General features: G+C 43.7%; 1 protein-coding gene across 1 annotated transcript in view; it reads right to left on the bottom strand.

Moving 5' to 3' along the window:
* Window positions 1–12,169, bottom strand: part of tmem198ab (transmembrane protein 198ab) — a 42,919-nt gene that overhangs the window by 359 nt on the left and 30,391 nt on the right. Inside the window, exons 3-5 of the mRNA XM_071910656.2 lie at window positions 4,257–4,581; window positions 2,373–2,954; window positions 684–886 (exon numbers count right to left, since the gene is read on the bottom strand). Of these exons, the coding sequence (XP_071766757.1) occupies window positions 684–886; window positions 2,373–2,954; window positions 4,257–4,422 (951 nt within the window). The 5' untranslated portion in view covers window positions 4,423–4,581. The remainder of the gene's footprint in view (window positions 1–683; window positions 887–2,372; window positions 2,955–4,256; window positions 4,582–12,169) is intronic.

Below are 12,169 nucleotides of genomic sequence, written 5' to 3'. Positions count from 1 at the left end.
AAAACAAGATGACAGAAAACACATGAAAGAAAAACAACATGAATTAGGTTACAGAAAACAGGCAAAAGAAAACACAATAGAAGACACATGACAAGAAAACACAACAGAAAACATGACTGGAAACAACAGAAAACAGATGAAAACTAGAAACCTCCACCAATGCTGAGGTTTGTTTATGTTTATTATTTGTCTACTGGATTTGAATTTCAGATAAAATAGCATGTGAATGCAAGACTGTTTAGCAGCCAACTTGAAAGTCCCGGATGTTGGACTTTCCCAGAAGCACATGAACACAGCATAATAGTTATGGCTATAACACAAACTTGGTCTAATGACTGAAATCCCAGATCCGGATCACCACCAAAATCAAATCAACTGAACCTTGGGCTGAAAGCGATCTGTCCACCAAATTTCAGCCAAATCTGTTTGGAACTTTTCGAGATATCTGGCTAACAGACATAAAAACATAACCTCCTTCCAACTTTATTAGCGGAGGTAACAAACATGACAGAAAACCACAATAGAAAACATGAAAGAAAACAAAATGACAGAGGATGAAAAATGACAGAAAACACAACAGAAAACCTGACAGAAACCACACGAAAAGATGGCAGAAAACAGCAAATAACCGATGACAAAAAAACAAACGACAGAAAACACAGGACAACGCCGGCGCTCCTCACCGGCGACAGGACGTCTCCGTCGTAGCGGCGGATGGGGTTTGGTTTGCGGCGGTAGGCGGGCTCCGGGTGGAGCGGCTTGGCCTGGTGGTGATGGTGGGAGGTGGAGCCGTGCTGCTGCTTCTTCTTCTTCTTACTGCGGCTGCGGTCGTCCCGCTGACGGATCCGCATCACCTGCATCCTCCTCTGCTGCCGGCTGATGATCACTGGGAGGGAGGGAGGGAGGGAGGGAGAGAGAGAGAGAGAGAGAGACTATAATGGTACATGCAAACCAAACACAACCACTTCCCATCGCTTGTGGGCGTTTCACTGTGTTTTGGGGACAATTAGCATACGAGCAAATTCTCAGTTTGTTTAGCATGTATTCTTCATGGAGACTTATTGTGTATTTTATCATTTTCCTCATTCCATTTTGCCCAAATATAAGCCATAAGCATACACATGGAAAACATAACCATGATTGTGTAGCCTCTGCTAACGCCAGCTATTCAGATGTGATGGGATAGTTAGATTATTCAAATAGTTTTACTGATTTTCAAATAGAAACTAACAACTCATTTGACAAACATGCTCAATTCCCCATAATAGAATCAGAAAATGTACCAAAAAAAGTAAGAAAATAAGATGATTGAATAGTTAGGACTAGCTAACATTACTTGCTTACAGCTAAAGTTAGCAGCTAAAGTATTTAAGCTAACGTTACACACCAGGATGACCAACAATCTCCAGCTTTTTGCCATAATGTGATTGGTTCTTGTGCCACAACCGCTGTGCTCATTTGCATAATATTAAACTTTTTCAATTTTTGTCATTGCATCGTGGGTCTGGTTTGTGTTGTCCACTATCCTGGGTGCAGCGCTTCTCATAGACAATGAATGGAGGCGAGAACTGATCGCTCGTCACATACATACTAGTAGATCCTGATAATCACTGTCCAATCATTACACAGCAACCCAGATCCCTTACTGTCAAGGTAGTGCAGCACATAATAAAGCATCGGATGAACTGACTTGAACTGAGAGAGAGAGAGAGAGAGACAGGAGAGGAGAGAAATAGGGATAAAGGGAGAAAGAAAAAAGCGAAAGAAACACACACACACACACACACACACACACAGAGTCTGCTATGCCCTTTGCCTGGTCCATGCAGCTGTCTGGGACAGTGATGCTGTGTTCTGCAGTGTTAAGCTCAGACTGTCCCATCTGGCAGGAAACTCAACCAGGAATCATCTGATCTATTTTCTGACAACAACCTGCTCTCTCTCTCTCTCTCTCTCTCTCTCTCTGTACATGTCTCTCACACTCTCTCTCTCTCTACATCTGTTTATCAATTCAATTACTATATTGGAACGACTGCTCATCAGAAACAATATACTGCCAAATCAGTATTCAAAATGTAAATCAGTTTATACACTCTAATTATTTGGTTTGAAAATATGTCCTGCATGATAGAGCATCATCATCATCTCTCTCTCTCTCTCTCTCTCTCTCTCTCTCGCTGTCTGTCTCTTTTTGTCTGTCTCTCCATCTATTTCTCTGACTGTCTTCACTCTGTCTATTTCCCAGTCTGACTTTCTCTCTCTCTCTCTCTCTCTCTCTCTCTCTCTCTCACCTACAAATCGTTCACTTCAAAATCCAATACTTTTTCCCATACTCGCTCCCTCCCTCCTTCCCTCCCTCCCCCTCTCCTCACCCTTGGTATGGGAGTATCCCTCGGCGGTCACCTTCCACTGGACCAGGACCCCCAGCAGGGCGAGGGCGGGCCACACCCCCAGCACCACCCACGTCAGCCAGCACACGGGCTTCCCGGGCGCCGCCTTCACCCGCTCGTACACGTACAGCACCAGGGCGAAGAGCTCCACGAAGTAGTCCAGCGCCACCGTGATGACCGCCGCGCCGAACACCGCCGTGGACAGCGTGGTGAAGAGCCGCTGCCACTGCAGGGTGAGCACGGCGAACAGCATGCCCAGGCCAAGCAGCACGCCCAGGGGCACCCAGACGGAGCGCGGCGGGCTGTCGGACAGCTCCTCCATGCCCACCAGCGTGGCCACGGCCACCAGCAGGCCCAGCAGCAGGCCCACCATGAAGAGGCCCACGCTGCGGACCAGCATGGTGACCAGGCCGCAGAGCGTGCCGATGCCCAGGCCGATGCCCACCGAGGCCTCCACGCTCAGCTGGGTGTCCAGCACGCGCTCCTTGTAGCACAGCATGAAGATGACGACGGAGCCGAACATCAGGCCCGTCAGGAACATCACCGCCTTGAAGCAGCGGTAACCTGGAGGGAGGGGAACGAGACAGACGGACAAACGGAGGACAAGACGGACGATTATTTATAGGGAAAGTACGGCGAGGAATTCCTTAAAGACGAGATGAAATGAAAAATGCCTTTTTAACCCTTTTAGATCACATCCCCGGTCATACTGTGCACCTATTTAACAATATATGCCAAAAAAAATACCAAAAATCAATTTCATTGTATTCTTATATCAAAATTCAATCATGTTTTCTTCCTGTAAAACAAAATATGCCGTGTGCTTACGTAAGCATGCCCGTAACTAATTTCAACCAATAATATCATGACATCCACCCATCAATCAATCTTCAACTTTTAGCGCACAGAGCTAAGAGGCTAAGATTCATTAGTTAGCTAGCTAGCAACAGCACACCCACTTTTCAACGTTCAAATCAAATTCCTCCCAACGTTACGTCCCGCCTGTCTTTCCTGTTTCACTCGGAAATACGTCACGATACGGAAGTTAGATACTCTCGAAATGCCGTTTCATCTCAACTTTAACTATCCAAATCATACAAGTTAAAGTCACAATGAAACAGCATTTTGAGAGCTTCTTGCTTCTTTAAAGGGATAGTTTTGTATTTTGAACCCTGGGCCCAAATAACATGTTTTCCGTCATGATCCCTATTAGTAGAAACCAGAACTTCGCTAGCTCCCTGCTCCGCCCGTCCGGTAACACCGGGAAGCCCCCTTCTATTCTACTGCAATAGAAACCTAGGGGCATACGCGACGCAGTATTATCATACCGGTGTCAGTATGTTATCTTGAAAAAAATTTTAAAAACCAAGCTTTCTGTCAATAGTTCTATTTGCATAGGAACTACTTTTTCTCAAAGACCTTCAAAGCCGGTGTACGCTCCGCGAAATTATGGTTTCTACTAATAGGGATCATGACTGAAAACATGTTATTTGGGCCCAGGGTTCAAAACACCAAACTACCCCTTTAATGTGATGTATTTCCTATTGAAACAGGATATTGGGGCGGGACATAACATAGGGAGGGATCATTCAAAAGTGTAAACCAATTTGAATCTGTGATGTTTTTATTGGTTGGCATTTTTACGTACGCCTACTGGGAAACGACGAAGTCACCATTAAAGATTTTTAGTTGAACAAAGAGAAACCAGAACTACCGGCCGATTCTGGCTCGGTTATGTTTTCACGTTGGGGGATGTGGAGAGCTGAATTTTCAGGACGCACGGTCGTCATGAGAACCACGCCAAGGCAGACGGACGCCATCTAGCCACACATAGAGCCGAAGCTTCACCCCGGCCGCCGGACTCACCGAAGAAGCAGTAGATGATGCCGAACAGGCAGCACATGGAGCAGACGACGGAGGGAACCACCTTGTAGCGCCGGGCCACGTCCTCGCAGCCGTCCAGCCGCGCCGGGCTCAGCTCCTGGTCGGGAGGGTCCAGGTTGCGGGCCAGCGTCTCCAGGGTGGACGTCATGGCGACAGGTGGAGGGTGGAGAGAGAAAGAGAGAGAGAGAGAGAGAGAGAGAGAGGAGGAAAGGGAGAGGAGGTGGGAGAGAGATGGAAGCGAGGCGAGGCGTCAGGGAGGCGAGGGAGACGGGAGGCTACGGAGCGCTGCCCACCCACATGATTTCACCTGTGGATGGAGGGAGAGAGAGAGAGAGAGAGAGAAAAAAAATGAAAGAGAGGGTATAGTGGAAGAGGGAGGAAGACAGATATAGGGAAAAAAATTAGTGTAAGCTTTCTGTGACGTCCTAGATGATAGAGAGTTCAAAATGTCTGTATCATGTATGACGTTTGTACCAGAAGTGTGACCAAGTCAACTTTGTTCGAGTCCCAAGTCAGTCTCAAGTCTTGAGGCTCAAGTCTCAAGTCAAGTCTCAAGTCTAAATGTAGATTACCAAGTCAAGTCCATGTCATTAATGTCAAGTCTCAAGTCTAAATGTAGAACAGCAAGTCAAGTCAGAACAAATCAAGAGTCCAGTATCAATTTAATATCTTAAAGAAAACTAAATATCTAGGACTTTTCAATGCAATATGGTTTTAATAGGATAAAACTTGGTAAGAGCATCATGAGTTTGATTTCTATAATCAGTTTCAACTTCAATAAATTCAATCATTAAATATCTAGGACTTTTCAATGCAGTGTGGTTTTAATAATAATGTTTATCACCATGACTACCGCGATAACCGCCGCTCTCATCTGTCATCATTGATGTTTTATTTTCCCCAAAAGGAGAAGCCCTCTAATAACTTTTTAAATATTCATGAGGTCAAGTGGATCCAGGCCAGTAGCACTTTATTTGAGATGCAATGACAACTTTAAGAAATTTGATTTGGCTTTATTTTAGCTGTTGCTGTTATTTGGAGTTTTATTTGTGTTGTTTAAAACCATCCTTACAGTTTCTACAAGCTACACCAGCATTTTATAGTTTTGTTTTCTAATAAAGAAGTCAAATGTCTTCTGATTGATATGCTAAATTAGTTTTTAAGTAATTGAAGCATATTACAGCACTGTTTAGTAATCTTTTTAGTAATTATTGAGATAATATCATATATTGAGATCATTTTGGCCAAGATAATCATACTATGAAATGTTCATATTGGCACAGGCCTAAAGATGATACACTAAGCCGATTACTGATCAATATCAACTGTGATCATTAGGTAGGAGTAAATGGATTGCAATATTGCCCATTTTTCCTCCATCAAAGAGATCTAACATCCTTTTATATGTGAAAAAGACTGGAAACTACATTTACATTTTAGGTATTTAGCCAATGCTGTTATCCAGAGTCAATTACAATGAATATAAACAGAAATATAAGCTTCAATTCCTGGATAAACAACAAAATAAACAACATTGCAAGCAACCAAGGATCAGAGAGTCAAAACACAAGTGTCAAATATTCCCGTTACTCTACATTATGATGAGTGACTGTGTGTGAAAATCAATCAAGTGGCTTTCAAAACTGCAGAGATGTAGAACGGCTTTTGTGTCCGTCCACACACACACACACACACACACACACACACACACTCACACTCACACTCACACACACACTGACACTTTCCCATCTCCTCACGGCGGAAACACCGGATAATAATAGCTCAGATAACGGCGAGGTGTTTGGGCTTGGCGGTGGAGGAGGAGGAGGAGGAGGAAGAGAGGAGGAGGAGGAGGAGACCAATCAAAGCCTCTCCTCCGTTTTCCTGTTTTTGATCCGGAGGCGTTTAAGGGGAACAGAGAGCGTCTGCTGCGGGCCTCTCCACAAAGCAAAAACACCCCGACAGAGACGCTCTCTGATGGCAGGCGCCGCTTTCTTCTTTCTTTTCCAGCTATTCAATCATCCCATCCAAGATCCCCTCCTTCACTCCCTCCCACCTGTCTATTTAGTGGAAAATATGAGCGAAATAAATCTAAACACGTGCTGTCCTCTTTATTTCCGGCCCAGACACTGACAAAAAACATTCAGTGTCCCATTTATTTATTACAGTTTCCAAACTAACTCAAAAAACTCCCGGTGACTAAGCTGCTTGTTGAATAAATTTGACTCGACTTCCTTCTTCTTTTCACCTGTTCTTGTGTTTTTTTTCCCCTCTGTACTTCTGTCTCTAGACCTGCGACCGAAACCGAGATTCCTGACATCCTGCTACCTCTCACCTTGTCTTTCACCTTGTTTCTCGCTCCCTTCATCATTAATATCTACCTCCCTCTCTTTCCTCCTCCACCTTTTGTCTATAGAAGCAGTCTTCCTCTACCTTCATTTCTGCCTTTCATCAGTCTGTCTTCCCATCTACATACCTTCCTCGCTAAAAACAAAGAGATTTCTGCTCAATTCAGTGGTATAGTATTATATGTGGAAGTCAAAAAGGAGGGTTAACTAGTAAACTATGATGTCCATCATCAATTTATTTTCAGAAAAACATTGATTTACGTGTTTTTCCTCAAAAGACCCTGTCATACCTGCCTTACATCAATTTGATACGACTTACTTTGATGTATATTATGATGAATTTAGGTTATCAAGATTTATTTGGAGCTAAAAAGGTGGTAAACTCTCTTCCACAAATAAAAAAGTGGGTAAAAAACTGACTTTAGTTGGGCTTACCCTCTGCTACATCCCTGTAAAATATAAATATACGGATATAGATACATATACAAACAAGAATATTCACATATACATTTATATTTCTGTGTATAATATACTATAACATAGAAAATAGTATGACAAAGGTGATGCCATGTCTGATCTTTAAGATTTAGAAATAATGTAAACTGGGGTGAATGCTACACTGGATTGGACAAAATTGCGATTTTAATACGTGATATGTAAAATTTGTATGACTATAATGTAAAAGAGGACATATGGAAACACAATAAAAATAGTATTGTCGTACTTAGGACACACAGACAAGATAATACAGCAGTAGGCCTATATAGAGGACATTTAAGTATAGTATAGTACAGAGTATATAGCACTGTATTGTATGGAGGAGTGTATAATAGAGACTGTTGCAGTACTTATGGTACGTTCAAGACAACCGGGAAGATTGGAATTTTCTACTTCCCACCTCAGAGCGTTCAGGTGGTTGAGGCGGGAACAATATGAACGCCCCAAAATAAAGTTGCATGTGTTTGGCTAAAGGGCTAATGCGCTATATTAACTGATCTTAAAGTGCCTCATGCACAAACAGACACTTGAAAGTCTGTTTAAAAGCTTAAAACACCGTTATATTTTGTTATTACTATTCACTATGAACGCTGCCATGTTGATTTACGTTACAGAACTACATTAATCTGAGAAGAGTCCCAAGTTTCCTACTAGGAATTACGAGATATCAAATGGATTTTTCCTTTTCAGAAGTAGGAAGTCTCCCAATTCCCAGTGGTCTTGAACGCACCATTAGAGTCGAGTACCTAGAAGAATACACAATATGGGAGAAAGTACAGCAGTATATGGAGGAGTAATTGTGCAAAAACCCTCCAGGATGCCAACCTCCTCCTTTTCCATCTCTCTTTTCCCCTTTCCTTTCTTCTCTTTCTTTCCCTCCATCCCTTGCTCTCCTCTCTCCTCTCCTCTCCTCTCCTCGCGGCTCTGTTCGCTCCCTCGCTCCCTCCGTCTCGGGGTGAGGTCGGCCTTACGGTGGGAGGTTTCTGGGTCAGAGGAGGTTATGCAACTCCTGTCTGGGGAGCTTTCCCTCTCATATTCATGAGCTCCGAGGCATCGCTCCATACCTCCATCCATCCATCCCTCCATCCATCCTCCTCCTTCCTTTCCTCCCTTTCTCCTCCCCTTTCCCTTCTCTCGCACGTTTCACTCCCTTCCTCCCTCGCTCTCTTCTCCTTTTTTCTCTCCCCATGTCTCTTCCTTTGTTCTCTCCTTCCATCTTCTCTCTCCCTCCTTTCCTCGCACCTTCTTCCTCCTTGCCTATAGTTCCTTTCATCCCTCCATCTCCCTCTCCTTCCCCTCCTACCACCTCTCCATCCCTCTCTCCCTCCTTCTACCTCTTTCCCTTCCTCCCTCTCTCCATATCTCTCCTTCCACCCCTCCGTCCTGCTTTCCTCACCTCTCCCTACTTCCCTCTCTCTCTCTTCACCCTATTTCCATCCCTCCCTCCTTATCTTCCTCTTTCCCTCGTTCCCACTCCTCCCATTTCTCTCCCTCCGACCTTTCCCCTGTCTTCCTTTTAACCTCCTTATCCTCTCTCCTTCTATAACCATCTATTTCTCTCTCCCTCCTTTCCTCGCACCTTCTTCCTCCTTGCCTATAGTTCCTTTCATCCCTCCATCTCTCTCATTCCCCTCCTACCACCTCTCCATCCCTCTCCCTCCTTCTACCTCTTTCCCTTCCTCCCTCTCTCCTTCATATCTCTCTCCCTCCACACCTCCGTCCTGCTTTCCTCACCTCTCTCCCAACTTCCCTCTCTCTCTCTCTTCACCCTGTTTCCATCCCTCCCTCCTTATCTTCCTCTTTCCCTCGTTCCCACTCCTCCCATTTCTCTCCCTCCGACCTTTCCTCTGTCTTCCTTTTAACCCTCCTTATCCTCTCTCCTTCTATAACCATCTATTTCTCTCTCCCTCCTTCCCCCTCTACCTCCTTCCATCCCTCTTTCCATATCATTCTCCCTTTTTCTCTTTCCAACCCTCGCTCCTTTCCTCCCTCACTTTTTTCCTGCCTACCTGTCCCCACAAAGCTTCCTGTTGCTCACCTGAGACGGACGCCACTCCTCTCCCTCTCTCTTTCCTTTGCTCTTGTTTTCCTCCCTCGCTCTCTGGCTAATTACCTCCCTGATGAAAAGTCATTAAAGGCCGGCTGATAATTTGTTTGTGTCGTGCAGGAGGTTGAAACAGATCCTCGGGTGTGTTTATGTTGCATGCAGATTGGAGTTTTAGTTACAGAAGCATTTCTGCTCTGGAGGCAGAAATAATCTCACTGGTTGAATTAAAACCCAGTGGGTTAAAACTGCTGCTAAGTGACAAAATGCAATCTATCTATACTAAGTTATCTAGGTTAGCTAGTTAGCTAGCTGACCTTCCAAGTTCAAACTAGCCATACTAGCCTATAGCTATCTAGGTAAGCTAGTTCGCTAGCTGCTGAGCCAATATCATGAATCAATGTAAAAAAAAAAAAGTTGCCATTTATATTTTTTATTTATATTTTGACCCTTCTTTGCTATTGAAGTTTGCCAGTTAGATAACTCAGAAAAACTGTGGTTCTTTGGCTCCGCCCACTGAGGTTTAACTCAACCAATCAGATTATTTCCGCCTCTGAGAAACGTCTGTAGAAATGTTTAGTTATATAACTAAAACTCCAATCTGCATGGAGCACTAGAGTGAAAAATCTACCATTGACACATGGATGATCTTCATGATTTCCGTGTCCATGTTCTCATCACTTGATCTCTCAAAATCTCTGCGTTCCTTTAAGTTCCTTTTGTTGTCGTTCCTTTCCCACAGCCAGCTACAGTGCTGCATGAGAAAGAGAGCGAGGGAGCAGGTACAGAGGCGTCCATGACACCCATCCCACCCCCCTGGAGGGAAGGTGGTTTATAAAAAGTTGGACAGACATAGCCGCGGGCGAGCGTCGCCCCGGCGCTCCGCGGGACGTTCAGCAACATCCCCGACCCTGCGGGACGAGTCGAGACAAAGTCGAGTCTGATCTATTTATGAGGCGCTTTTAACAAACAGGTTTGTCGCAAAGTGCTTTACACAGCAGTAAAGGACGTAAATACAGATGAAAACTAGAGATGAAAGCAAGAAAGAACAAGCACATCAAATTTCAGGCTACAGGGCCAGTGCTTTTCTGAGTGTGTGTGTGTGTGTGTGTGTGTGTGTAATAGCAGATAAGAGGAGATGATAGGAGGCATAAAGAACTCTAGGGAGGTATGCAAATGCAACAGTCTGAGCTACCTTAAGCTGCACTCTTAAAAAAGGCTGCGCTAAAGGACAATCCCAGCATAAAAGTCTTTTCCTCATTTCATACATTCCCTTACTGCTTCACTTCACTGAAGACAGATGCTTTTATCTACTTTTCCTTCATCTTTGTTTTCCAAAGTGAACAGAAACAAACGCTGTCTAAATATTACAAGTTACTCCCGGTAGAGAAGAAGGAGGCAGCAAATTAAAGCCTTAATTGTGTAAAATCGAACTTTAATTTCCGTTTCATCTGACAGGCTGTAGCTGGCGGAAGCGTCTTGCTTTGCGTCTTGGTTGTGATTGACAGGAGGCGGGGCCTAACGTACCCACAGAGAACGTTAGCTATTGGTTGAAAGATTTATTTTGGAGAGAAAAAAAAACGTGGTATCTTTCCTCTTTTTGTTTACAAGCAGAAAACAGAAGTAAGACTTGACTTTAAAGTTGAGATGAAATGAAAAATGCCTTTTTAACCCTTTTAGATCACATCCCTGGTCATACTGTGCACCTATTTAACAATATATGCCAAAAAAAAAAAGACAAAAAATCAATTTCTTTGTATTCTTATATCAAAATTCAATCATGTTTTCTTCCTGTAAAACAAAATATGCCGTGTGCTTACGTAAGCATGACTCAACCAATTTCAACCAATAATATCATGACATCCACCCATCAATCAATCTTCAACTTTTAGCGCACAGAGCTAAGATTCATTAGTTAGCTAGCTAGCAACAGCATGGTACTTCGGTGTGTCTTCGGGTGTTAGGACACGCCCACTTTTCAACGTTCAAATCAAATTCCTCCCAACGTTACGTCCCGCCTGTCTTTCCCGTTTCACTCGGAAATACGTCATGATACGGAAGTTAGATACTCTCGAAATGCCGTTTCATCTCGACTTTAAAGGGATGGAAAATGTAAAAAAATGTGCAAAAAAAACTCAAATCCTGGAAGTTTTCTCACCAACTAAACTCAAACAAATGGGTTGAACTACACACACGACACACATCCTCAACATAGTGCAACACAGCTGCACAGCGCGGCTACCTGTTGTTTGAGCCGTGTCACGTTTCAACAGTCAGGGTTCAGGTGGGGACGGCCCAGCCAGTGAATCATTTTTAAGAGTGTTTGGAGTCACATGGCGTCCCCATGGCTTTAGCACAGATGCTAAACATAGCGCCGCTTTTATGCTAGTACACAGTAAGTGAGCAGGACCACAGGAGAGAACTTTTTTTTTTGTAGTGTTTTACCCTCAGCCCACAACACAAGGACCAGCTACCGGCTTTATATCAGGACACAGAGCAGCATTTGGCAGCTGCTGGTTAGAGAGACTGTCCTGAAACTGAAAGGTCACAGGTTCGATTCCTGCAACAGCGAGAACGTCTGTCAACAACCTTGCATCCTTGCAAAACACTGAACCGCATTAGCATTGGAATAAAATAGAATTTATACACCAATACATGGCAATTTTATAACTTTTTTGGATCCAGAACTGATTCCACAAAACTTTATATTGATGCTTGTAAACACCAATATTTTACAGAAGAACAAATTTCGTTTTTTGGTTTTACACTAACAATCACTGCAATTTCACTGCATCTCCAAGAAGTATGGAAGCTTTACAGTATTTGACCAAACTATGTCTGTTCAGTATAAGTGCCAGGAACAACATGAAGACTGGCAGGAAATCTAAAGGCAAAAGTTTGGTTTCATTTCATAGTCAAAAATAACTAGAAGTCACTCGGTAGAGACCTAATCGACATCGAACAATTCTCCAACTTGCAAAGCTGCAGCCTCCGTTTATGTTTGT

The sequence above is a fragment of the Centroberyx gerrardi genome, chromosome 21, assembly GCF_048128805.1.
Source record: "Centroberyx gerrardi isolate f3 chromosome 21, fCenGer3.hap1.cur.20231027, whole genome shotgun sequence".
Lineage (NCBI taxonomy): Eukaryota > Metazoa > Chordata > Actinopteri > Beryciformes > Berycidae > Centroberyx > Centroberyx gerrardi.
The sequence above is the reverse complement of the archived record's forward strand: the minus strand, read 5'-3'. Positions and strand labels throughout refer to the sequence as shown.